The sequence below is a fragment of the Diachasma alloeum genome, unplaced genomic scaffold, assembly GCF_001412515.2.
Source record: "Diachasma alloeum isolate Michigan unplaced genomic scaffold, Dall2.0 Dall_scaffold_00349, whole genome shotgun sequence".
Lineage (NCBI taxonomy): Eukaryota > Metazoa > Arthropoda > Insecta > Hymenoptera > Braconidae > Diachasma > Diachasma alloeum.
In genome coordinates this window covers 104,202-128,264 of record NW_021680488.1, presented here as the reverse complement: position 1 = coordinate 128,264, position 24,063 = coordinate 104,202, and the positions used below count along the sequence as shown (strand labels likewise).

Below are 24,063 nucleotides of genomic sequence, written 5' to 3'. Positions count from 1 at the left end.
AGACGCTTAAAATATGAAAAATAGTCCAGGGCCTGCAATTTTTGAGCTACAGAGGTTTTTTTTTTCAAAATTGCTGAAGAAATGTGTACAATAACAATTATTACGAATTAGTTTTTCGAAATTCGACTGCTATACAGCTAATTTTGTTGTGTTTAACATAAAAATTTGGGCCATTCATGTAAAATGGGCAGAAAAATTATCCTTAAAAGATGAAAAATATTCTTGATTTTTTCAGAAATATTTTTCGTGCTATCCGACATGAATTGTGCAATTTTTTATTAAAATAATAAAGAAATTGGCTGTGTTGGAGCTGAATTTCAAGAAACTAATTCGTAATTGTTATTGCACATATTTTTCCAAACATTTTGAAAAAAAAACCTCTGTAACTCAAAAATTAGAGGCCCCGGACTATTTTGGACATTTCAAGCGTTTTCGAGGTAAACGAATAATAAACAATTAGTTTTTTTGCCCTAATTATTCGTTTTTAAACATTCATAATCGATCTTCAATGTATGAGAAATCTCATTTCAATAGCCTGCGACTTGAAATTCATAGTAGTCTCCCCTCAAAAAAGGCGTTTATTAGAATAAAATGGAACGATAGAAAATTAAATACGTCAATACAATAAAACGAGAGCAAAGAATAATGAATAAAAAAAGTATTACTAGCTTCAGAGGAGATGTTCGGATCGAAAAGAACAAATGCACACCCCATGAAATGCATTTTAAAGGGGAAAACAGATATTCATAACAACGTTTCATCCAAAAAATGGAAAACACTACCTGTAGACAGGATGATTTCTGCATAAAAATACAGCACAGTTAGTATGAATTCAAACATTCTCTCACGAAGACGTATAAATTCCAACCGCTGGGGGCATTGCCGTAGCGTTGCCAAGGCGACCGTCGTCGGCGTCGAATGTTCACAACAAAAAACTCTGCTGCATAATTTCGAGGCGCGTCTCCCCCCTTCCCACAACTTCAAAAGCTCATTTTCAACCCTTTGAAATCATGTCAGAAGAGGCAAAGCTCCAAGACTCCATAAAGAAGACCCAGGATCTCCTCAGTAAATACGTGAAGAAGCCTCCGCTGACGGAGAAGCTCCTGAGGAAGCCTCCCTTCCGCTTCCTCCACGACACAATCAACGCAGTCATCAAGGAGACAGGCTTCCTGAAAGGTCTCTTCACCGACGAGGAGCTCATCTCCTCCAACATCACCGATAAGGACGGCAAACTCGCCTACCTGACGAAGCTCATCGACGCGATGAAGCTGATCACTGGGCAGGAGCTGTCAGTCCGTCCCTCAAAGATAGTGTCAGGTCAGGAGCCCCTAAAAACAAATGAGCTCCTCCAGGCAATTGCAAAGTCTCTCGACAAGAAGATCTCGAGTTCGGAAGCGATCGAGCACTACAAGAAGTCCCTCGAGAAGAGAGAGCGACAGAAATCCAAGAAATCAGAGGAAAAGCCCAGGAAAACATCCTCTGAAGAGAAACTGCGCAAGTTCAGAGAAGCCGAGGAGAAGAGGAAGTCGGCGGCTTCGGAGGAGAAACCGAGGCGAGAGCCCTCCGAGGAGAAAAACCGCAAGTCGACGAAGAAGTCGACTCCCTCGGAGCGGACAAGATCGAAGGACAGGGAGAGAAAGGAGAAGGAGGAGAAGGAGGATGCGAGGAGAAGGAAGAAGCCTCGAGAGGAGAGTGTGGACCGCAAGTCCCACAAACAGAGGGATTCGGATCCCTCGAGGAAGTCGAAGCGTTCGTCCCCGCCGAAGAAAGCGCCCGAGAAGGCGCCAGAACCGAAGAATGAGGAGGAGCTGCAGTCGATGGAGCCCTCCAAGGACTCGACAGAGTCGATTCACGAGGAGAGGCCTCAGGGAGAGGAGGTGGCCGTCCCGCCCCAGGTGCTACCACCCCCGGAGGATCCAGTGATCCATCAGCATCAGCAGGGAGCTGAAGAGCCTTCGGCGGAAACTGTTGCGCAGCCGCTGAAGACTTCGGAAGCTCCTGCTGGAGATGTTCCGGCGAAGAGGAATCTCCTTCGTCCCCCCAGTGCTCGACCTCCTTCAGCTCGTCCTGGAGCACCGAAACTCAAGGGAAAAGGTGAATTCCTGGTGAACACTAATGGGCTGACACAGATGGGTGATGTTCACGTTATTGTCGAGAACTTTGATACCAGAGAGGATGATGTGGAGGGCATGGTGGTGGTGGAGAGTTCGGGAAATGAAGAGAACCTCGGTGGGAATTCGGATCTACTGAACAAGGAGTTGACGAAGGAGCATGGGTATCTGGTGGCGCAGATCCTGGAGACCCAGAGGGAACTTGTCAACGAGGGAAATGTGGAGATAATTCCTAATAAGGTGGAGATCGAGTGGGAGGCGGGAATGAGGAAGGACAAGGAAGCTGTTGTCAAGGAAGTGGATAAACTTAGGGGGACTATTCAGAGTCTCACGAGGACCACTAATCCTCTTGGAAAACTCATGGATTTCCTTCAGGAAGACGCGGAGATCATGGAGAAGGAGTTGTGGGAGTGGAGGAGTCAGTTCAGTGATCTCAGGGAGCAGCTGGTGGTCGAGAGGAATATGATGAAGGAGTCGATTAAACCGTTGGAGGAGAGCCTCAAGGAGATCGAGGGGACCATTGGCGGACAGATGGAGAAGATCTTTCAGACGAAGGCGAATATCATGAGGAATAATCAGAGGATTCAGAAGTTGTTGAGTGGACGATGACTTTGAGGGGACAATCGGGGAGATTATTCAACTGGAAGTTCGATAATTTTAATATGGATTATGTTGGTTGAAAAACTACTCTTGTTTTTTTCGGTGAAAATAACTACAGTTTATGGGAAACAATTGGGAATCCAGCGGTGAAGTGATGAAACAGCTTTGCACTGTGGATTTTCTGCTGATATTCTGTTTCGTCAGTTGGCTACTGGATTTTTTTTATTCCATTCTTCTCCTTTATTTGAAATCGTTGTAGAGCATTGCCTTGGCAATTGGCAGGGCAGCCTCTTTTCCAAGTAGTTCGGAGACAATGGTCAGTGCAAATGCAAATGTAGTGGCTGGTCCTCTGCTGGTGATCAACTTACCTGGTGAACAAATCGGCATTTTCGTCAGATGATTTATTGTTTTATCTAGACTATTAGGGGAGAGTGGGGCAAAATGAAACGGTCGAAAAATTACTGTTTAACGCAATTCAAGCAAAACATTTTTTTTTTGTTAAATATTTTTTTTATCAACTTTTGTTTATCAATTTTTTTTATTCTTGAGAGTACTAATGAGAAAGATAATTTTCCATTCAGTAGAATGAGAAATTATTGAGAAGTTTTGACGGGAGAAGATTTAGTCAATGGATTAATTGAAAAGAAAATGAAACAGCAAAATCCAAAGTCCAGAGGAAGCCCCAGGGGGAGACCCGGAAGGGGAAAAAGGAAAATGTGATGCTCAATTCCTATCGAATGAAAAAAGAAAAGTGTACTCGGCCTAATCTAATCAATTGAATTATAAGACGAATAGAAAATTTATTATTCTCATCAGTTCTCCCCATAATAAAAAAAAATTAACAAAAAAATTTTTTTTTGTTTCAATTGCATTAAATAGTCATTTTTCGAGTGTTTCATTTTGCCCCACTCTCCACTACTCTTATTTTTTTTTACCATCGACAACAACGGTTTCCTCGAGGTAATTATAATCCCCAACTAATTGGTCCTTTTTTCCTGGGTAAGAAGTGATCTTTTTCCCGAGACCAATTCCATGTGCCTTCAGAGCTGTTGGAGCTGCACATATTGCTGCAATAATCCTTCCAGCCTGCTCCTGGGTCTTCAATAACTCTCCCACTTCTTTTGACTGTGAAAATTCATTCAAGTTAAATCTTTTTCAACATCACAATTCTTTTTTATGCCAATGATATTTTTACCCCGATGAATGAACAAATAATATTAAAAACTATTATTGTATTTTACTGAAAAGAATTATTATTATTTCAAATAATTGATTTTTCAGTTTTATAATTATTACGTTTCATTATTATTACTATTATTATATTCTACTGAAAAGAATTATTATTATTTCAAGTAATTGGTTTTTTTTTTTCATTTTGAAATATTGAAAAATCAATTTTTTAATAATTTTATTTGCATTGTCAAGTTATTTATTCACAGTTTAAAATGAAAAAAAATAATTTCACGTTGAAGTTATAACGAAAATTAATATCCAAAAAAACACTTTTATCATTTCAAAATTAAACATGATTTATTAAAATCATCCCATTTTCTCAGGAAAAATGTCATTTACCTCATTCTCCCCTAATTAATCCCCACAATGAATGTCTCCATTCTCACCTGAGAAAGTGCCTCAGATCCTCCAAGTCCCCCAGGTAGAATAACGACATCATAAGTATTAGCCGGCACGACATCCCCCAGTAGAGCATCAGCACAGATTTTCGTATTTTTGGAGCACTTGACACACTCCCTCCCAGTGATACTAGCAATAGTAACAGCAACCTGCCCCCGGAGATGCCCCAAAACTCTCAGAGTTTAAGTAAAAGCCATGATAATTCAGTAGCAAAAGGGTTTTGCCTCAAGTTGATTTTGACTACTGATCAGTTTTCACTGAATACCTCGAAATCTAAGGGAGATAGCAAAATTTTTGTTATAACCTTTTTCGTAGCTCTCAACTCGCTCTACAAAAAAGGTTATTACGAAAATTTCGCCATCTCCCTTGGATCCGGAGATATTCCTCGAGAACATCTGAGCCAAGACGACTTGAATCGTTTTACCGCTTCGCTACCGAATTCGTTTATCAATACTGAATTATTGGAGGTTACCCCAGCTCTCCTGAGTACATCAGCAGTTATGACAGCCTCCATCTCCTCAGCTCCATCCCCCATCAGCAAAATCGCCTTTTTACTCATCTCTGTGACAAATAATCTGACTCCACCAAGTTCAACCGATTTTTTAACCCCTAGATCTCGTCCAATAGCACTCGAGAGAGAATATCGAATGATCTTCAAGAGCATTCAGGCCAATTTAGTCGCAATATGATTCCCTAACCTCTCGCGTAACTGCGTAATTATTCGGGAGATATAGTTTTGTTTCAGCTGTACAAATTTATTGAGCGGATGGCTGGCAACGTTATTCTGCCTTCTAGACTGATTGGCCTGAGGCTCATCAGCACCACTGCTCTTAGGAATACTCCTGTCAAGCTGGCGTACACCATTTATGATCAAGATACTCCGAAGGATGTGAGAAAAAATGCATTACTTCTGTGCTTTTCTGATTGATAACATCATTTGATGATGGTTTTTTAAGATAACTTCATTGCCGAGGGTCAGGATTGATAACAAATATTGCTGAGTTTCATTGTCAATGCAACTAAATTTATTCATTTTTCATTTAAGAATCATAGCAAGTAGCGCAAATCATGTTAATTGGGCCTCGAGTTGTGAATTATCTTCATTATTTCTTCCACTCTAATTTCGTCCAATCAGGTGGCAGTTTCTGGGATCACGTGATATACCTGGCAGGATTTAAAATGACAGAATGACGAAGAGTTTTTTCCATCATTTGGATCCCATGGAATATTTTAAGTCATTTATTGATCATCTATTTATTCATTCATTTTTATCTGAAAATTAATGAGAATTTTCTCGAGTTATATTTCGAATTGACCATTCTGATTTCAACCAGTTAGAGTGTAGTATTTGAGGTCACGTGACATGTCTCTTGTGCCAATAATTACTACTACAGCCAATAATTATGTGACGCATAAAAATGTGAAAATCAGACTCAAAATGACAAATAAAAAAAAAACACGAATTTCGATCCAATGAAATATAAATACCAAAAAGCCACGTCATAGGGAACTTGCATGAAGTTCCCTAAGTAACGAAAATTATGGAGAAATATTGCCTAGATGTCTTATGATAATTTTCGTGAGAAGACCCGGTAAACCGTGATTCTAACCTCGCTTCGCTCGGTTTGATCGCAGTTTACGGGCCTTCTGACGAAAAATTGCATTCATCACACGGTCCAAAAGTATTTTCTGACGAATGTGATTATGTGTGGCTACAAAGCCATATTCGTCAGAAAATACTTTGTGGACCTTGTGATGAAAATAACTATAACTGAAAATCAGTCGTTTTCGAGGCCAATTTTTCGATCATGACGTCACAGAGACGGTCAGGTAACGCTTCATTGGTCGAAAAAGAAGAGAGTGGGGAGTTGTCGTCCTTCATTGGCCGAGGCACACCTCAAGATTGGGTTAGGTCGGCTCGAGCCATTCTGTGATTGGTCCAGCACTCGACCGTTTCCGTGACGTCATTAGTGATTTCAAAGCGTTTCTTCTTCTAATCTGTTCCGCGAACAAAGCACACCGTGATGTTCTTTACAAAAAACTACCCCACCTAATAGCCTGCCCTTTAAGGGGTAACGGAACGCGTCGCAAAAGTTCGTTTTTTCAACCCATTTTTCTCCGATTGCGTCCAATATAAATGGCTGAAACTTTCACAAATTATTGAGGGGAGCCTAAGCGTTGTCGTCCATCTGTTATTTCTTAGCATCAGCTGTATTAAGTTTCCTAAATTTTTTTTGTGCAAAAAAACTGAAATAGTATATTTTGTAACGAGTGCAAAAAACATTTTTTCACAAGTTACGAACAATATTTTTCATCACAATGTGGCGGAAATTGGACTTTTAGGCACGCGGAGCGTGCCGAAAAGTTCACTTTTCGTCACAGCGTGATGAAAAGTAATAGATGGAGGACAACACTTTATCTCCCCTCAATACTTGGTGAAAATTTCAGCCATTTATATTGTACACAATCGGAGAAAAATCGGTTGAAAAAACAAACTTTTGCGACGGCTTCCGTTACTCCTTAAGTCATATGCTGTACCACTCAAACTTTGTTGAGATCAAGAATATTTACCCGTTTCTCTTGCAATGTCTAACCACCCATCGATACATTGATGATTGTAATGTTACCAAGCGGTCGTCTACTCAAAAATCATTAAATTTTTGTGTTTGATATTTCATTATTACGTTTTAATTGCAGTAGCTTTCTATTTTCTTTATGTATATTACTTCCCCCTTGCAAAGGGACTATGTATCCTAAAAGTAATAAAATTAATAACAATAATAATAATAATAATTTCAAAGCGCTTGAAATCTTTAACTTCTAACAATTAATTATTAATTAGTGAACACTATTTCGAACATTTGCGAATGAAAAATGAATTATTCAGGTCTCAAACTTGAGATTAAAAAATTCATGCAGGTTCCCTATTCCAATTATTTCCCAGCAGAAACCGGAAAAACCTCCAGTTCTGGTGATGCACGGTCTCTTCGGCTCTCGAAATAACTGGAATTCGCTGTCAAAAGCTCTGAACCAATTGACAAAACGAAGAATAATCACCATCGATGCCAGAAATCACGGAGAGTCACCTCACACCCCAGAGATGACGTATCAAGACATGGCATGGGACATTCAACATCTGTTGGAAAAATTGAACATCAAGGAGACTGTTCTCATGGGACACAGCATGGGAGGAGCTGCTGTCATGCTCACAGCCCTCACATACCCCTATTTAGTCGAGAAATTGGTCGTCGTGGACATGTCTCCAGTTAGAATGAGTCCGAGTCTTCAGGAGATGTCGCTCATCATGGCTGCCATGAGTTCTATTGACTTTAAGGGAGTGCAGAGTCTCTCTCAGGTAGAACAAACATTCGAATATCCTCGTCTCGACGAGCAAAATCCCTTGAATTTGGTCCTCACGGAATTGACTACGTCACCTGAATGCTATGAAATATTTGAATTTATTCATTTATTCATCATTTATTCATGTTTATTCCAAAAATTATTCTGATTGTCTCAAATTATGCCTCGAATTGAAGCTCCAGTTGCCTGGGGCCTTTATCTCAATAATTTGCTTCATTCTTGTTTCGACCAATCAGACAGCAGTATTTTCGGGTCACGTGACGCGCCTCTTGTGATACTAATAGTGATGCCGTGAGACACTTTACGAGACAAAACTTTGGAGAGATGATCTCGGTCTCGATGAACATAGAAATCATTGTGCTCGTTTTAGTCCCAAAATACGCTTATCGACTCCCCTCGCGATGACTCCGAGTCAATTTATCTCACCTCGGTCGCAAGTTTTTCCTGTTTTTTAATGTAAAATATCGGTTTTTGCCTCGGTTTGTCTCGTCCCGGTTTTCTACGTATAAAAAACGCAAAAAACTGGAAACCGAGATGCGATAAATTGACTCAGAGTCATTACGAAAGAGTCGATACTGCGTATTGCGAGGCTGAAACGAGAGCAAAGAATTTCCATGTTCATTGAGACCGAGATCATCTCTCCAAAGTTTTGTCTCGTGAAATGTCTCAGACCGAAGGGTCCCGAGGTCGTTCGAGATTTTCCGTTGAGCCCGGTAATTCTGATAGAGAAATATTCGCTGCGTTTCAAACAGACCTTTTTGCTAGAGCACATTGAGAGCTTCAAAAAAAATACACGATGACTTCCCTATCTCCCTTAGATTTGGAGATATTCCTCGAAAACTCAGCTCAGAGCTAAGTCGACTTAAACCGTTTGACCACTTCGCTGCTGATTTTATTCACCAATAATCAGAAAATTTAGATATTAAATTTGATAAATATTGTTAAACTTTGAACAATATAAGGGCATAATCCTTCTCAATATTGTCGAAAACTAATATTGTTGGCTATCCCTGATGATTTGGCCTGTACAAAAATGTTAAAACCCCTGACACAAACGAATAAAATAATCAGAAAACAAGGCAATTCCTAAAGAGCGCAATTGCTCAATTAGAAGAATTATTAAAATATTCTCGTTGACGAGAAAAATCTCTCGACATTTTTCACTTGAACATCTCTAAATCCACTACCAAGTCCTGCTCCATTATCTCCGTCAATTGAACGAAAAATTAGGAGATAAAAATGGAAAAATTATTCCAGGCAAGACAACACACAGACCAAGCCCTCTCCACAACCATTCACTCTCCAACCCTTCGGCAGTTCCTAGTAATGAATATAACGGAGGATCCACCAGGAAATTTCAGATGGCGAGTGAATCTCCCGGTGTTGATAGAACACTTTCCCACCCACATCGCACAATTTCCCACGATACTCCCTCGATTAGGTGGAAAGACGTTCACCAAGCCAACGCTGTTCATCGCTGGAGGGAAGAGCGATTACATACAGAGGGAGGATCATCCGGGAATGAAAAAACTCTTCCCCAATGCTGATTTTGTTTACATAGAGGATGCTGCTCACTGGCTGCACGCTGAAAAACCTGCCGAGTTTCTCAAGAGCTCTTCTGATTTTATCAATTCATAATTAACGTCCCGATGCAATTCTAGAGAAATTCTTTAGGGGCGAGAATTATATTTTATCTGTATGAAAACGTCATTAAAGATATTGTCCTGGGTGGAAAATTGTGTAATTGTGCATTTCTTCAGAAGGAGTTGAGTTAGAGTCAGGATAACAACTATTATTGAGCTTCATTGGAAATGTAGCTTGATTTATTGATTTTTTATGTGAAAAATCATGATGATTGTCTCAAGTTTTGCCTTAAATTGAGACTCCAGTTAAAAATTATGTGGATTATCTTTGGATGTTACAAATTCATAATTAACGTCCCGATGCAATTCTAGAGAAATTTTTTAGGGATGAGAATTATATTTCATCTGTGTGAAAACGTTATTAAAGATATTGTCTTGGGTGGAAAATTGTGTAATTGTGCATTTCTTCAGAAGGAGTTGAGTTAGAGTCAGGATAACAACTATTATTGAGCTTCATTGGAAATGTTGCTTGATTTATTGATTTTTTATGTGAAAAATCATGATGATTGTCTCAAATTATGCCTTAAATTGAGACTCCAGTTGAAAATTATCTGGATTATCTTTGGATTTTACAAATTCATAATTAACGTCCCGATGCAATTCTAGAGAAATTTTTTAGGGGCGAGAATTATATTTTATCTGTATGAAAACGTCATTAAAGATATTGTCTTGGGTGGAAAATTGTGTAATTGTGCATTTCTTCAGAAGGAGTTGAGTTAGAGTCAGGATAACAACTATTATTGAGCTTCATTGGAAATGTAGCTTGATTTATTGATTTTTTATGTGAAAAATCATGATGATTGTCTCAAGTTATGCCTTAAATTGAGACTCCAGTTGAAAATTATGTGGATTATCTTTGGATTTTACAAATTCATAATTAACATCCCGATGCAATTCTAGAGAAATTTTTTAGGGGCCAGAATTATATTTTATCTGTATGAAAACGTCATTAAAGATATTGTCTTGGGTGGAAAATTGTGTAATTGTGCATTTCTTCAGAAGGAGTTGAGTTAGAGTCAGGATAACAACTATTATTGAGCTTCATTGGAAATGTAGCTTGATTTATTGATTTTTTATGTGAAAAATCATGATGATTGTCTCAAGTTATGCCTTAAATTGAGACTCCAGTTGAAAATTATGTGGATTATCTTTGGATTTTACAAATTCATAATTAACGTCCCGATGCAATTCTAGAGAAATTTTTTAGGGGCGAGAATTATATTTTATCTGTATGAAAACGTCATTAAAGATATTGTCTTGGGTGGAAAATTGTGTAATTGTGCATTTCTTCAGAAGGAGTTGAGTTAGAGTCAGGATAACAACTATTATTGAGCTTCATTGGAAATGTTGCTTGATTTATTGATTTTTTATGTGAAAAATCATGATGATTGTCTCAAGTTATGCCTTAAATTGAGGCTCCAGTTGAAAATTATGTGGATTATCTTTGGATTTTATAAATTCATAATTAAGGGCTTGATGCAATTCTAGAGAAATTTTTTAGGGATGAGAATTATATTTCGTCTGTATGAAAACGTTATTAAAGATTTTTTCTTGAGTGGAAAATTGTGTAATTGTGCATTCCTTCAGGAGTTGTGTTAGAGCGATGGAATTGCGAGAAAAATCAATCATAGCTTTACGCACAGGAATTGTTTTACACACACCTTTTAGATCAGCTGTCACAATAGTATTTTTCGTCACAGTGCCGAAGGAAATTTTTCTGGTGAATATGTGGTTGCAGGACGAGACGAAGACGAGTTCTGCATGCCGCTTCGCCAGAAAAATTTTCTTCGACACAGTGACGAAGCAGTACATTTCAATGTAGGTTTTTTAGGCCGCTTGACGTACAATGTTTTTTGTCGTAACGGCTGTAGACTAAGTAATTCGAGGACGCGTAGCGTCCTCACGACCGGAATGATAAAAAATATTTTTTGTTACAACCTTCGTGAGTGGCTTTTTAGCACGCGCAATGTGCGTGAAATGATGTTTCATGAACTGAACGATAAAAATATATTTTTAAGTCATGAGCAAACTCATTTGCACTTGACAACAATCCGCCCAGAGGAGTGTCTGACTCGTACACTCAAAAATTCTCAGGGGATTGAATTTTTCGGTGGCGAATATTCCGCTGGTTTCCGCTTCATTCGATTATTATTTATTCAAATTAGCATGCAATTCTCCGATTATTATTTAATACAAAAAATGATAAGATAGGTAAAGTCATGGATAATAATGATTATGGGTTGAAGAGTATGCCCGCTTGCTTGAGCACACGTCAGTTGGCAATTAGCTTCTCTTGCGATTGTCAATTACTCCTGGTACTGATCGATTGTAGATTAATTGATAGTTTCAATTCGATAATGAACAAGTATATGATATTTAAATCGAGAGTCGTTGGACTGAGGTTCAACAGAAGTTGGAGTAGTGCCATCGAGGTATCACCAGTGAAGCTTTCATACACTGTTCACGATCAGGAAACTCCAAGAGAGGTACGGAGACATCGATTAAGGATGTTTAGCCAGTGTCGGTAAATTGTCGGTGAATGTGTTTTTTTTTTCGTGATCAAGGAAAAAATTCTGTAATTGTTTCGGCTGACAGCCGAACATGTAAAACTCACTTTTCTAACGTTAAAAAAAATTAATCGCATCACGCACGAAAAAATTTAATAGAAAAGCCTATCGAATTCGTTAGAAAATTGTATAGAATTTCTATTAGTTTTTGGCTGATTTTATTGACATGTTCAGTAGAGAACATTCAATAGAAAAAGTCAACAGAATTAGATTTTTCTATATAACTTATTCTTTTCATATATTTTCTATAGAATTTGCTCGACTCAAATTTTCTAAGTTATTTTCATTCTATTTTTCTTTTCTTCTCATCAAGAAAATCAAACGAAAAAACTTGAAAAATTTGAACCGAGGAAATTCTATAGAAAATATCTCAATAGAATAAGTTATATAGAAAAATTGAATTCTATTGACTTTTTCTATTGAATATTTTCTATTAAGCATTTCAATAGAATCGACCAAAAACTAATACAACACTTCAATAGAATTTTCTAACGAATTCGATAGGTTTTTCTATTAAATTTTTTCGTCCGTGAATAGTCTCGGCAGAAATGAATAAACTAATTTTTCCTTATACACGGGTTCTTATGAAATTTGTGTTCAAATTGATAATTCACCTACCAGAAGACTCTAAAAATAGAAATAAAAATAGAAGGTAATGTGTAAAATCATACTGAATCCAATGGCTAGAGAAAAATCTGGGGTACCCGGGCAAAAAGAAGAAATATTTGAATGATTCTATCCCATACAAGCGCATGTTAGCGCATGCATTTGGTGCATTTGGTGCATTTCGTCTGTTTCATTTCTAAATAATGAACATTGGTAGGTGGATTGAAATTTGTATCAAAGTGCCCTTCACATATATCTTTATCTCTCAGTTTAAAAAAAAATCAATTTTTTAAAATTACTTTCGATTTTGGATAAACATGCTTAAGAGGCCTCGGAAATAAAAAAGAATACCGACATCCGGGGAAAATTTTGCGTCATGAATTCTCAGCCAAAAGAAGATGAAAAAATCTACAAGACGGCTTAAAAAATTTGTTCATTTCATAGAAACTGGATGGAGTGAATTGAGGATGAACTGAAAAGGATAAATAATTTTAAGAAGTGTTTAAAAATACGAGGTGGCAAAGCCGCCATCTTTGAAGACCCTTGTTACAGAGGGAGGGGGTAACCAAGCAAGATGGCGCCCAAGCCTGTCAACAACCTCGTATTTTTGAACACTTTTTGAAACTATTCATCCTCTTCGGATCACCTACAACTCGTTTCAGTCAGTTCCCACAAGAACAAATTTTTCAAGCTACATTTACGATTTTTTCATCGCCTTGTTGCTGATATTTCATGGTCCAGTTTTCCCTCCATTACAGTAATTTTTTTCTACTCCTGCGGGCCCTTAAGGGGCGAAGAGGTAAAACGACACGAATCAATTTCAAGTTGATTTTGAGTATTAGTCAGTTTCCAATAAATATCTCGGAATCTAAGGCAGATAGCAAAATGTTTGTCACAACATTTTTTGTAGCCCTCAATTCGCTCTACAAAAAAGATTATTACGAAGAATTCACCATCTCCCTTAGATTCGCATATATTCCTCTAAACATCAGCTGAGAGCTAAGTCGACTTAACCGCTTCGCTACTGATTCAACTTGAAAACGAATTTGTGAGCGCTTTTCAATTTTCTCCTCTACAGGAACCCCGAAAATCTCCAGTTCTATTCCTGCATTCAGCCCTAAACTCCAAAAGAGACCTCGCCTCATTATCAAAAGCTCTGAATCAGTTGACGAAGAGAACAATAATCGCAATTGATGCTAGAAATCATGGCGAGTCGCCGGACGCTCCCGAGATGTCGTGGGAATCTATGGCAGCGGATGTTAAACTCTTATCCGAAAATTTAAAGCTGAATAAAAGTATCTTGATGGGACACAGCATGGGAGGAGGTATTATGGTCTTTACGGCCCTCAAATATCCACATCTAGCCGAAAAGCTTGTTGTTATTGAGGCAAATCCAATTGAAACGTCTCAGAGTCTCTTCAATATGTCAAAAACATTGAAAAAGTTGCTTACTGTCGACTTCCAGGGGCTCCAAACACTTGATGAGGTACGATAATTAGCGTTATTGATTGATCGGACGGAAGAGTAAAAAAATAATTGAACTGCGGACGAGTAGTTGCGAGTATTGCATTAAAATTCTTCCCATCGCGAGAGTGTCATTGAACAAGTTGAGGGCAATTTGAGGCTGGTAAATAATTTTAAAGTGTGTTTGAAAATACAAGGTGCTGGATAAATTTTCGTGCCGCCATGTTGTGTAAAGATCCAGACGGGTTTGCAAAATGGCAGCCAGACATGTCATTGACCTCGTGTTTTTTAAAATGTTCTTTAGAATTATTCACTCCTTTGAGACCACCTTCGACAAGTATTGCATCACAATTTTTCCCATCGCGAGAATATCCTTGAACAAGTAGAGAGCAATTTGAAGTCGATAAATAATTCTAAAATGTGTTTGAAAATACGAGGTGGTGAACAAATTTGGGTGCCGCCATGTTATATGAAGATCCAAGCGGGCTTACAAGATGGCGGCCAGGCGGCAACCACCTCATGTTTTGAGAAACTTCAATAGTAATACCACTAGTGCTTCAAAATTATCGGATATTTTCGAGTGCGAAACACGAGGGATTTTTCTGCAAAATTTGACACATTCGTTCCTAGGCAAGGAAGCTTGAGGAAAATATCCGATTAATTTTGAAGCACTAGTGGTATTTGACGGATTATTTTTCCACTCGGATTTCGGCCAAGTAGAGTGCAGTGAACGGTATCCGAATACATTTACACAGCCATACATTTACAACCCACTTTTTTGTTTATCTGTCACACAGAATATTAAACGTGAATTGCGTTGAAAGGTGAGAAACATTTGAAAAGCTACTAGTGAATTTCCGTCTGAAATTTTTTAGAAATTTCCGAAATTAAACTGTTTGACAGCCTCAAATACTGCGCTCTGATTGCCTGAAATCCGAGTGAGAAAAATAATCAGAATTATTTATTGCTCTCAAAGCAAAGATTTACTCGCATTTAAGACGTTTTTTTTACATTCCTGTTCTTTGTAATAAGATGAAGCCTTCAAGTTCTTCAATTGATGAATAAAAAAAAACAATTACAGGCGAAAAAACATGCAACTGATGCTCTGTGCCACTTAATCCCGTCTGCAAGTGTCCGAGATCGTTTCACAGAAATGATAAAGGAAGTATCACCAGGCAAGTTCGGATGGGCGAGGAATCTCCCAGTGATAGCGAGAGATTTCGAGAGACATGTTATCTCATTTCCATGGTCATCATATATTTCCATATTCCAGAAAGATCCATTCACAAAGCCATCGTTGTTCATAGGAGGGGGTCAAAGTGATTTTTTAGCGGTCAAACATTATGAAGAGTTAAAAAAATTATTCCCTAGGGCTGAATTCGCGATTATCGAGGGTGCCAACCATTGGCTGCATTTGCAAAAGCCGACGGAGTTTCTCAAAATCTCCTCAGAATTCATAAATTCAGATTAAGGGCTCGTGATTTTATAGATGATAAAAATGCCTTTATAATGATTATTAAACTATCAACACACATCAACCACAACACACTGAAAGTGAATTCCATTCCCACCTTGGAAAGCTTATATGAGAGAATATTCACTACTATTTGCGTTCCAAATCCCATCTCCTTACTAAAAAATTTCAGGGAACTCGAACGCTTATACAAAAAAGAAAACTTCCTGGACCCGAATCCCAGGAAACAAAGTCCATAAAAGATAGATTGTTTGTCGTAAAATACATCGTAACTAATAAAAAGTGTTGGCCATTGGGTGCACTTGCAGAAGCCTGCGAAGTTTGTCAAAATCTCCTCAGAGTTCATAAACTCAGATTAAGGGTTCGTGATTTTGTACAAGATAAAGAGTCACATTCAACAATATAAAATGATTTTATAAAGATTATTAATCCATCATTAACAAAGTTTCCCCCACGCCCCATATAATATTAAATACCTCATTGGAATGATAAAACTAAATCATTGAAGGACTTCAGTTCGGAAATAGTAAAACGAGAGGACTTTTATAGCTTGGCCTTCGTCCCAATCTTTACCTTCTTGAGATCGACATAAGCATTAGTGACGACCAGATTGTTGGTATCAACCACAACACACTGGAAGTGAATTCTGTTCCCATCCCTCCACATGTCAGTCCTCAGAGTCTGTCCAGGCACCACAGGCTTGGAAAACCTCGCTCTGAAGGAGTCAAACAACTCAGGATCGCCCCCAGCGAACATCTTGAGGACGTGCCTCGTGGCAAATCCGAGGGAGCAGAGTCCATGAAGTATGGGCTCCTTAAATCCCCCCATTTCTGCAATACTCGGGTCCACATGAAGTGGATTCAAGTCACCAGAGCTCAATCTGTACAACGCAGCTTGTTCAGTACTGGTTTGTTCAGAGTACGAAGCATCTGGGGCTCGTTTCGGTGCCTCCACACCTGGAATTTCGTTGTGAGACTGCTTCGGGCCTCCGAAACCTCCAGCTCCTCTGGCAATTGCTGATATACGACCTGTTGTGAGTTTCTCTCCGGTCTCAGAGTTGAAGGTCTCGTGTTCGATCAAGAGAACCGCGTTCCTTCCTTTGTCCAGGACGTCTAGCACCTTGCACTTGGTTTCGATCTACAAAACATTTCCTTTCGATTGATTTCAAATTTATCTCCTTGGGATTGATTTTGGATAATTTTTAGACGCATAGGGAAGGGTCCGGAGGGTCAGAAAGGTCCAATTGGAGTTAAATTTTGCAGTTTACTTACTCCATGATTTTAAGGCCCGGGTGTACTCTTTCGAATGTCATCTGGATTTTTCCATCTTTCGCAAACCAAAATAGTCAATTGAGAGGTATATCATGTAGAAATTCTCAAAAATTATGATAGAATGATTTTTTAAAAATAGAAAAAATTCTGAATTTTTTCAAAGAGCGTTTTTAATTGAGATTCAGAATGAGTTGAAAAAAGTGGAAATTACAAATATCTCATTCACTGTGGCAAATTATCTATTACCTACCTGTCATTTTCCATGGTGGATAACAAATCACTAACTCCTCATGGGAAGTAACAGCTAGGTATCTCAATTTTCAAAACAGTGGTTTGTAGTCATCTGCCGTTTTTGTGTGATGAAAGTGTGATTAAAAAATTCTCCAAAATATTACAACTTTTTTCAAAGAGCCTTTTCCGCAATAAATGTCTCTGTGCAGCGTGGGAAAAGATTTACGAAATCAGTCTTCCCCCTGCATGATATTGGGTGACAGGCCGCCATTTGTTACCGTAAATCAGATACATTTTTGAATTTCTTGTTATTCAACTTCTTCTGAATATAAATTAAAAATGCTCTTTGAAAAAATTAAGAATTTTTCCTACTTTTCTTTGATTATTCATTCATAATTTTTCAAAACTTCTGCGTGATGCAGGACTTAATTGACAATTCCAGATGACGAAAGATGAAAAAAAAAATCGAGATAACGTTCGAAAAATAGAACACCTGGGCCTTAATATAACAATTCATTTTTCTAATTAATTTGCGGCCTATCCTGGAACAACACCTCCCGCATCCATCCTAAATTTAGATCCTTACCAGACCTGTTTTGTAGAGCGAAAATTGGTCAATAGTCGAAATCGATTTGAACCGTTTTACTGCTTTGCTACTGAATTAAAGCCGTAAGTGGTCGCAGCTCTCCACCGAACGCAGTTGGTCCCACAGTAAGAGAATCCCCGCCCCGTGTATTTTACGATTTCGAGAATAAAAAAGTTGAACAAAAAAAATTTATTCCACATTCACAGTTATCAGATAATCCAAGAACTCGATTTGAAAAAGTGCAAAATTATGAAATTGTAAGGGTAACATGGGGATTTTCAGCGAGTCGAGTTTTCAGAAGATGTTAATAATTCATTGGTGCAAATCTGGACTGGAAAAAAGATGTTGATGTGTTCCATATATTTGAGAGTAGGAGTACAAATTTTTATGGATTTTTCATTCACAAAGTTTTCATGTGAACCGAAAAAATCAAAAAGCGGCGGGGATTCCCTCATTATGCGATCACTTAAGGATTCAAAAAAATGAAACAAATCTCTATTTTTCAGACATCGGAATCGGAATTTTTTCTCTCTAAATTTCAATTCTATTTGAATTTTTTGACAGTAGTGACAGTTGTCTAATTGTTCGAGTAGAATCACCCTTCTGATTCTCATCATAACCTTTCCAGAAAACAATTTTCGCCAGTGCCATCTAAAATTTAAAAGGACACCGCCAATTTGTCGAGATACTGTTTGCTGGGTTCGCAATTCCATCAGGTTTAAGGTAATTATCAAATCAGAAGATCCAAAAATAAATAGGAATCATGAATAATTGAGCAATTACCACAGCTTCCGTCGGTATCTTCTGCAAAATTTTCATATACTGCTCTCCATGGACAATCCCCGCAAGGTTGACAGACCTCCCCTTAAAAGCTTTCTCAATGATATCCGTCTCCATAAGCGTCGCAGGTCCAAAAACCACGTAATAACAGGGAACCACCGCGAAATCCGAATGATTCTCGTAAAGATACCTGAAGCAGGGATCGACAGAATACCATTAGAGTAATGTTGGTCAAAATTAATGGAATATCCTAAAGCACTAAAAAATACCCCGAAAAATGTGACTCATCGCTGGAGTGATGAAAAATTGTCTAGAGAATACTATCGATCAGGAAAGTAATGAAAAATTATTTAAAGAACATCACCAATAGGTAAAGTCACGGATAGTACTGTTGGATTTGATATCCTTTAAAAATATTATAAATTAATGTTAATAGAATTGTTCATTGTGAACAAATGAGAAGAGTGAAAGAAAAATAACATTAAATAACTATATCCATCTCAATTTGATGGCCTCTCCAATAAGTTCAACTGATATTCTTGTAAACTATTGTCACTTTTATGCCATTTTTGGATCTACGGAGCACTTTCTGCATATTTTATAATGTATAAACTTCTTGTATTTCTCCTTTTCCCAGGGAAAACCTGTGAATCCCCCTCCTGTCAAGGGGCGTTGCCCCCATAAATATAAATATCGATATTAATATTGATATTTATTTATTAATATTAATAAAGTAAAGTATTATTAATATTTATTAATAATATTTATTTTATTGATTTTTATCTAGGACCGGGTGGATTATCTCTCGAACGTGATCTTGGTTGTTTTTCTTATTTTGATAATCTGAAATGATCTCCAATTGCTATTCAGTTTTACATAGCATTGGAGTTTCCAAAAAGTATGATTTTACAATAAAAAAAACGTTGAAAAAAATCTGAACATTTTCAAAGAGCGTTTTTGAATAATATTGGAAATAAAGCCAATCGGGAGGAAATTGCAAATTAATAATTTGATGTAGTCAATGGCTGTCAGATCGTTGGTTACCATGATAAATTATCCATTCACTATTTCCTCTGTATCGGGCTTATTTTTTAATCCTTATTAAAAACCCTCTTTGAAAATATTCAGTTTTTTTTCTACTTTTTTTGATTGTACAATAATAATTTTTAGGGACTCCTGCGTGATGTAAAATCTAATGGAAATTGTGATATGTGCTACGTTATGAAGATGGAAAAACAATCGAGATAACGTTCGAAAAAATAATCCCTCGGGCCTTGATATTAATAAAATTGTCTAAATTCGGTTATTCCTGACCTGAAGTCCATGGGGTCCTTGAGCTTCGCCCCCACACTCAAGGCATAGAGGATCACCTGTTTAAAATCATACTGATTTTTCATGGAATAATCCATGACCCCAGACTTGTCTCCATCGGCATCACTCTTGTTGGTGCCCAACACCTCCATGACGTTCATCAGTTCCCCAGTGGCTTCCCCAATGGTCTCGCAACGTTTGGCCCCCTCCATATTCACAACGGTTGCCCAATTGTTCCTAACGTCCTCAGGGGTGACTGAGTCCTTCAGACTCTTCCTCAAGACCGCTCCATTTCCCCTTATGAGGTGGCACTTGCCGGCCCAGCCCAAAGCAGACTCGATTATGGCTCCAGTCTCGTTGCAGTCCTCGTGGCACAGCCACATCACAACAGGAGCTATGAACTCAGGCTTGAGCTCGTTGAAGAGTTCAGGGGGGAGAATGTCCTCGGTCAGTCTTGATCCAGCGGTTGGTATGATCACATTAGTCTTGATGTTTGCAGAGCTTCCCTCGATAGCTGAAATTTATGTGAGAGAATATTCACGTTCAGGTTCCAAACTCTATCTTCTTGGTAAAAGTTTTCAGGGAATTTGAACGTTTATACAGAAGAGAATACGGTTCTTGGATCAAAATCCAAGTCGACAGAGTCCAGCGTAAGTAGTAAAGGGTGCTGGCAGAATTCATAAATTCTGATTAACGGGAGACTACTATGAGTTTTAAATGTCGCGGACTAGTGGAGTGAGATTTCTTATCCATTGAAGATCGATTATGTATACCTAAAAACGAACAATCAGTGCAAAAAAACTAATTGTTTACTGTTCGTTTACCCCGCAAACGCTTAAAAGGTTAAAAATAGTCCAGAGGTTATTTTTGAAAATTGTTGGTATGAAAATATCCGGATATTACTATAATTTATGCATTTTTATTAAATTTTCAACTCTTCGAAACCTTAGCCAAGGGATTTTTAATTCCACTTTACTATTGTAACGGAGATATCAACGTTTTAAAATTGTGAGCTTCTTAACTTGTGGCTTAAGAATTAACTCTGTCGTAACACGAGTTGATGTGAATGTGATTTCTCTCTTATTATTCAATGAATCACTCTGCATTGGTGTCTACAACTTTTCTTATTGACTAAAATAATAACTCCAATCGTACTTCACTCTTAATAGACTCTTGGGGCTATCAAAATGATTGAAATGTCTTAACTGGCAAGATCTGAACGAGCGTAGGGACAAAGACGGGCATAGGTACATTTACCTTAAATCTATTTTTGGGACAAAAATTTTTCATTCCGGCGCACTCTCCGCATGTTTGGTACAAAAAGCCGTTTTTTGATCATTTTCAAATAGTATTTTTCCGGCCTGCTGCGATGGGGTTTTTTACTCGTGCGGCGTTGGCCTCCGAGCCGTAGGCGAGGACTGGCCAACCACACGAGTAAAAAAACCCCATCGCAACAGCCCAGGAACAATATTTTTCTGTAGTGATTTTCAAGTTTTCGGGTTTGGAAAATATGTAATACCCATTCCCAGACGAGAAATCCTGAGAGCCAGTACAGAAAAAACTATTTTCTTGGCACAAGTAAGACTTGTTTGAGAACTTTGTCATTTTTCTGTCAGTGTACGTGCTGATGTATCTCTGAATACAAATGATGAAAAAATTGAGCTTTCATCTCACCCAAAGTGTTGGACAGCCCCACAAGAGCCATTTTAGCAGCCGAGTAATTCGCCTGTCCAAAATTACTATTTTCAAATAGTATTTTTCCGGCCTGTTGCGATGGGGTTTTTTATTCGTGCGGCGTTGGCCTCCGAGCCGTAGGCGAGGACTGGCCAACCACACGAGTAAAAAAACCCCATCGCAACAGCCCAGGAACAACATTTTTCTGTAGTGATTTTCAAGTTTTCGAGTTTGGGAAATATGTAATACCAATTCCCAGACGAGAAATCCTGAGAGCCAGTACAGAAAAAACTATTTTCTTGGCACAAGTAAGACTTGTTTGAGAATTTTGTCATTTTTCTGTCAGTGTACGTGCAGATGTATCTCTGAATACAAATGATGAAAAAATTGAGCTTTCATCTCACCCAAAGTGTTGGACAGCCCCACAAGAGCCATTTTAGCAGCCGAGTAATTCGCCTGTCCAAAATTACTATTTTCAAATAGTATTTTTCCGGCCTGCTGCGATGGGGTTTTTTACTCGTGCGGCGTTGGCCTCCGAGCCGTAGGCGAGGACTGGCCAACCACACGAGTAAAAAAACCCCATCGCAACAGCCCAGGAACAATATTTTTCTGTAGTGATTTTCAAGTTTTCGAGTTTGGGAAATATGTAATACCAATTCCCAGACGAGAAATCCTGAGAGCCAGTACAGAAAAAACTATTTTCTTGGCACAAGTAAGACTTGTTTGAGAATTTTGTCATTTTTCTCTCAGTGTACGTGCTGATGTATCTCTGAATACAAATGATGAAAAAATTGAGCTTTCATCTCACCCAAAGTGTTGGACAGCCCCACAAGAGCCATCTTAGCAGCCGAGTAATTTGGCTGTCCAAAATTCCCGTACATTCCACTGTTGGAAGACGTGAAGATGACTCTTCCGTACTTCTGTCTCCGAAAGTGAGGCCAGGCTGCTCGGGTCGTCAGCATGGAGCCCTTGACGTGCACATCGTGGATGAGATCCCAGTCCTGGTCCGTCATCTTCAGGAAGGATCTGTCTCGCAGGATTCCTGCGTTGTTTATCAGGATGTCGATCCGTCCGAAGTTGGCGATTGCCGTTTGAATGATCTTCTGGCCATCGAGGACCGAGTCGTAGTTCGGGACTGCCACACCACCAGCCGAGGTGATCTCGGTGACTACTGTGTCAGCTGCTTTGGTACTGCTACCATCCCCGTCACGCCCTCCACCGAGGTCATTCACCACTACCTTGGCACCTCGGGATGCGAAGAGGAGGGCGTAAGCTCGACCCAAACCCGCGCCCGCACCCGTTACCACGACGACTTTCCCGTCAAAACGAAGAGAGTCTGACATTTTTTTTTGGCTCTGGAGAGGAGCAGGAATGGCCATCAATATTACATCTCTTCAATATTAAAAGGATTTCCGGCTCACATTGATAAAGGTTTAAATCAGTAGCGAAATGGTAAAAGGAAATGAGTCCATTTTGACTATTGACCAGTTTTCAGTCAATATCTCGGAGTCTAAAGGAGATAGCGAAATTTTCGTAATTACATTTGTTGTAGCTCTCAATCGGGGTTACAAAAAAGGTCATAACAAAAATTCCACTATCTCCTTTAGATTCCGAGATATTGATTGAAAACTGGGCAATAGTCAAAATTGACTATCTCTTTTACCACTTCGCTACTGAAATATACTCGTTACAATTAAAAAATAGTAGGGGAGAGTGGGGAAAAATGAAGCAGTCAGAAAAAACACTGTTTGACGCAATGCAAGCAAAAAACAAGTTTGTTTATTAAATATTTTTTTTATTCTTGGAAATACTGCTGAGAATAATAATTTTCCATTCAGTAGAATAGAAAATTATTGAGAAGTTTTGACGGGTGAAGATTTTGTCAATGGTTAATTGAAAAGAAAATGAAACAGCAAAATCCAAAGTCTAGAGCAAGGCCCAAGGGGAGACCCGGAGGGGCACGCATGAAAAAATTCAATGAAAAACCTAGCGAATTCGCTAGAAAATTCTATAGAAATTATATGGGGTTTCTATAGGATTTCTATTAGAATTCTATTGAAAAATTCTATTTGTTGTTTGCGCTGATTCTATTGGATATTCAATAAGAAAAAGTCAATAGATTTCGAATTTCTGTTTGAATTTTTCTCTTGATATTTTTTCTATAAGAATACTTGGGCATCAATTTTCTAAACTTTTTCTAATCATTTAACAGTCAGTTAATGTATTCATTAATATAATCAATTAAATGACAAAATAAATAAAAACTAAAACGCATTTCCTCCAAAACGATCCCCGATTGTTATTTTTCCACTGAATGATTCCACATAAATCGCGCAAAAAAAGGGTTCAAAGGTTGATCCTCACTCTCCCATCTCCCCAGACCCTCAACCTCTGAAAAATCTCCTCCCCTCACTCGAAACCCCCGCCCCCACCCTTTAAAACCCACGCAAACCCAAAAACCCCCAAGAAAACCCCTGAACACCTTAAAAACTCACCTTTGACCCTCTCGAACCGTCGCAATCACGTCCTCTGTTTCGCAAATTTCCCCAAAATGGCGAATAATTCTTCCCCCCTCGAAGCTCCCGTTTCACGTGCGTTGACCTCTCAAAAAGCCGTCGATCCCCAATGGAGAACAATTAAAAACCTCGAAAAAGAGACCGCAACGGGCCGCAACAACATCTGTCCTCTGCCGTGTCTGGCCGTGTCGTCTTACTCCTCCCCCTCCCCCCTTTCGACAAGCTTCCGTGAACCTA

At 38.6% G+C, this 24,063-nt stretch overlaps 5 protein-coding genes across 6 annotated transcripts; 3 read left to right on the top strand and 2 right to left on the bottom strand.

Moving 5' to 3' along the window:
• Positions 1 to 694: 694 nt before the first annotated feature.
• Positions 695 to 2,828, top strand: LOC107040925 (TRAF3-interacting protein 1). Its single transcript, XM_015261238.2, has one exon. It carries the CDS (start codon positions 1,011 to 1,013, stop codon positions 2,718 to 2,720), a length of 1,710 nt encoding a protein of 569 aa, XP_015116724.1. The 5' UTR covers positions 695 to 1,010; the 3' UTR covers positions 2,721 to 2,828.
• LOC107040927 (protein dj-1beta) lies at positions 2,759 to 5,358 on the bottom strand. Its single transcript, XM_015261242.2, has 4 exons — positions 4,816 to 5,358; positions 4,331 to 4,492; positions 3,647 to 3,836; positions 2,759 to 3,079 (listed from the first exon to the last, which is right to left on the bottom strand). The coding sequence occupies exons 1-4, from the start codon at positions 5,005 to 5,007 to the stop codon at positions 2,952 to 2,954; spliced, it is 672 nt and encodes a 223-aa protein (XP_015116728.1). The 5' UTR covers positions 5,008 to 5,358; the 3' UTR covers positions 2,759 to 2,951.
• Positions 4,824 to 10,027, top strand: LOC107040926 (protein ABHD11). 2 transcript variants are annotated; one of them, XM_015261240.2, is made up of 3 exons: positions 4,824 to 5,232; positions 7,288 to 7,698; positions 8,961 to 10,027. In XM_015261240.2, exons 1-3 carry the CDS (start codon positions 5,110 to 5,112, stop codon positions 9,339 to 9,341), a joined length of 915 nt encoding a protein of 304 aa, XP_015116726.1. In that variant the 5' UTR covers positions 4,824 to 5,109; the 3' UTR covers positions 9,342 to 10,027. The 2 variants fall into 2 exon arrangements, with proteins under 2 accessions (XP_015116726.1, XP_015116727.1); XM_015261241.2 differs by having other exon boundaries at positions 4,825 to 5,232; positions 7,291 to 7,698; positions 8,961 to 9,439.
• A 1,607-nt stretch (positions 10,028 to 11,634) lies between these two features.
• Positions 11,635 to 15,527, top strand: LOC107040918 (protein ABHD11). Its single transcript, XM_015261225.1, has 3 exons — positions 11,635 to 11,832; positions 13,598 to 14,005; positions 15,065 to 15,527. The coding sequence occupies exons 1-3, from the start codon at positions 11,704 to 11,706 to the stop codon at positions 15,452 to 15,454; spliced, it is 927 nt and encodes a 308-aa protein (XP_015116711.1). The 5' UTR covers positions 11,635 to 11,703; the 3' UTR covers positions 15,455 to 15,527.
• A 323-nt stretch (positions 15,528 to 15,850) lies between these two features.
• LOC107040917 (peroxisomal multifunctional enzyme type 2) lies at positions 15,851 to 24,024 on the bottom strand. Its single transcript, XM_015261224.1, has 5 exons — positions 23,806 to 24,024; positions 22,119 to 22,665; positions 19,640 to 20,150; positions 18,329 to 18,515; positions 15,851 to 16,594 (listed from the first exon to the last, which is right to left on the bottom strand). The coding sequence occupies exons 2-5, from the start codon at positions 22,651 to 22,653 to the stop codon at positions 16,001 to 16,003; spliced, it is 1,827 nt and encodes a 608-aa protein (XP_015116710.1). The 5' UTR covers positions 22,654 to 22,665; positions 23,806 to 24,024; the 3' UTR covers positions 15,851 to 16,000.
• Positions 24,025 to 24,063: the final 39 nt, after the last annotated feature.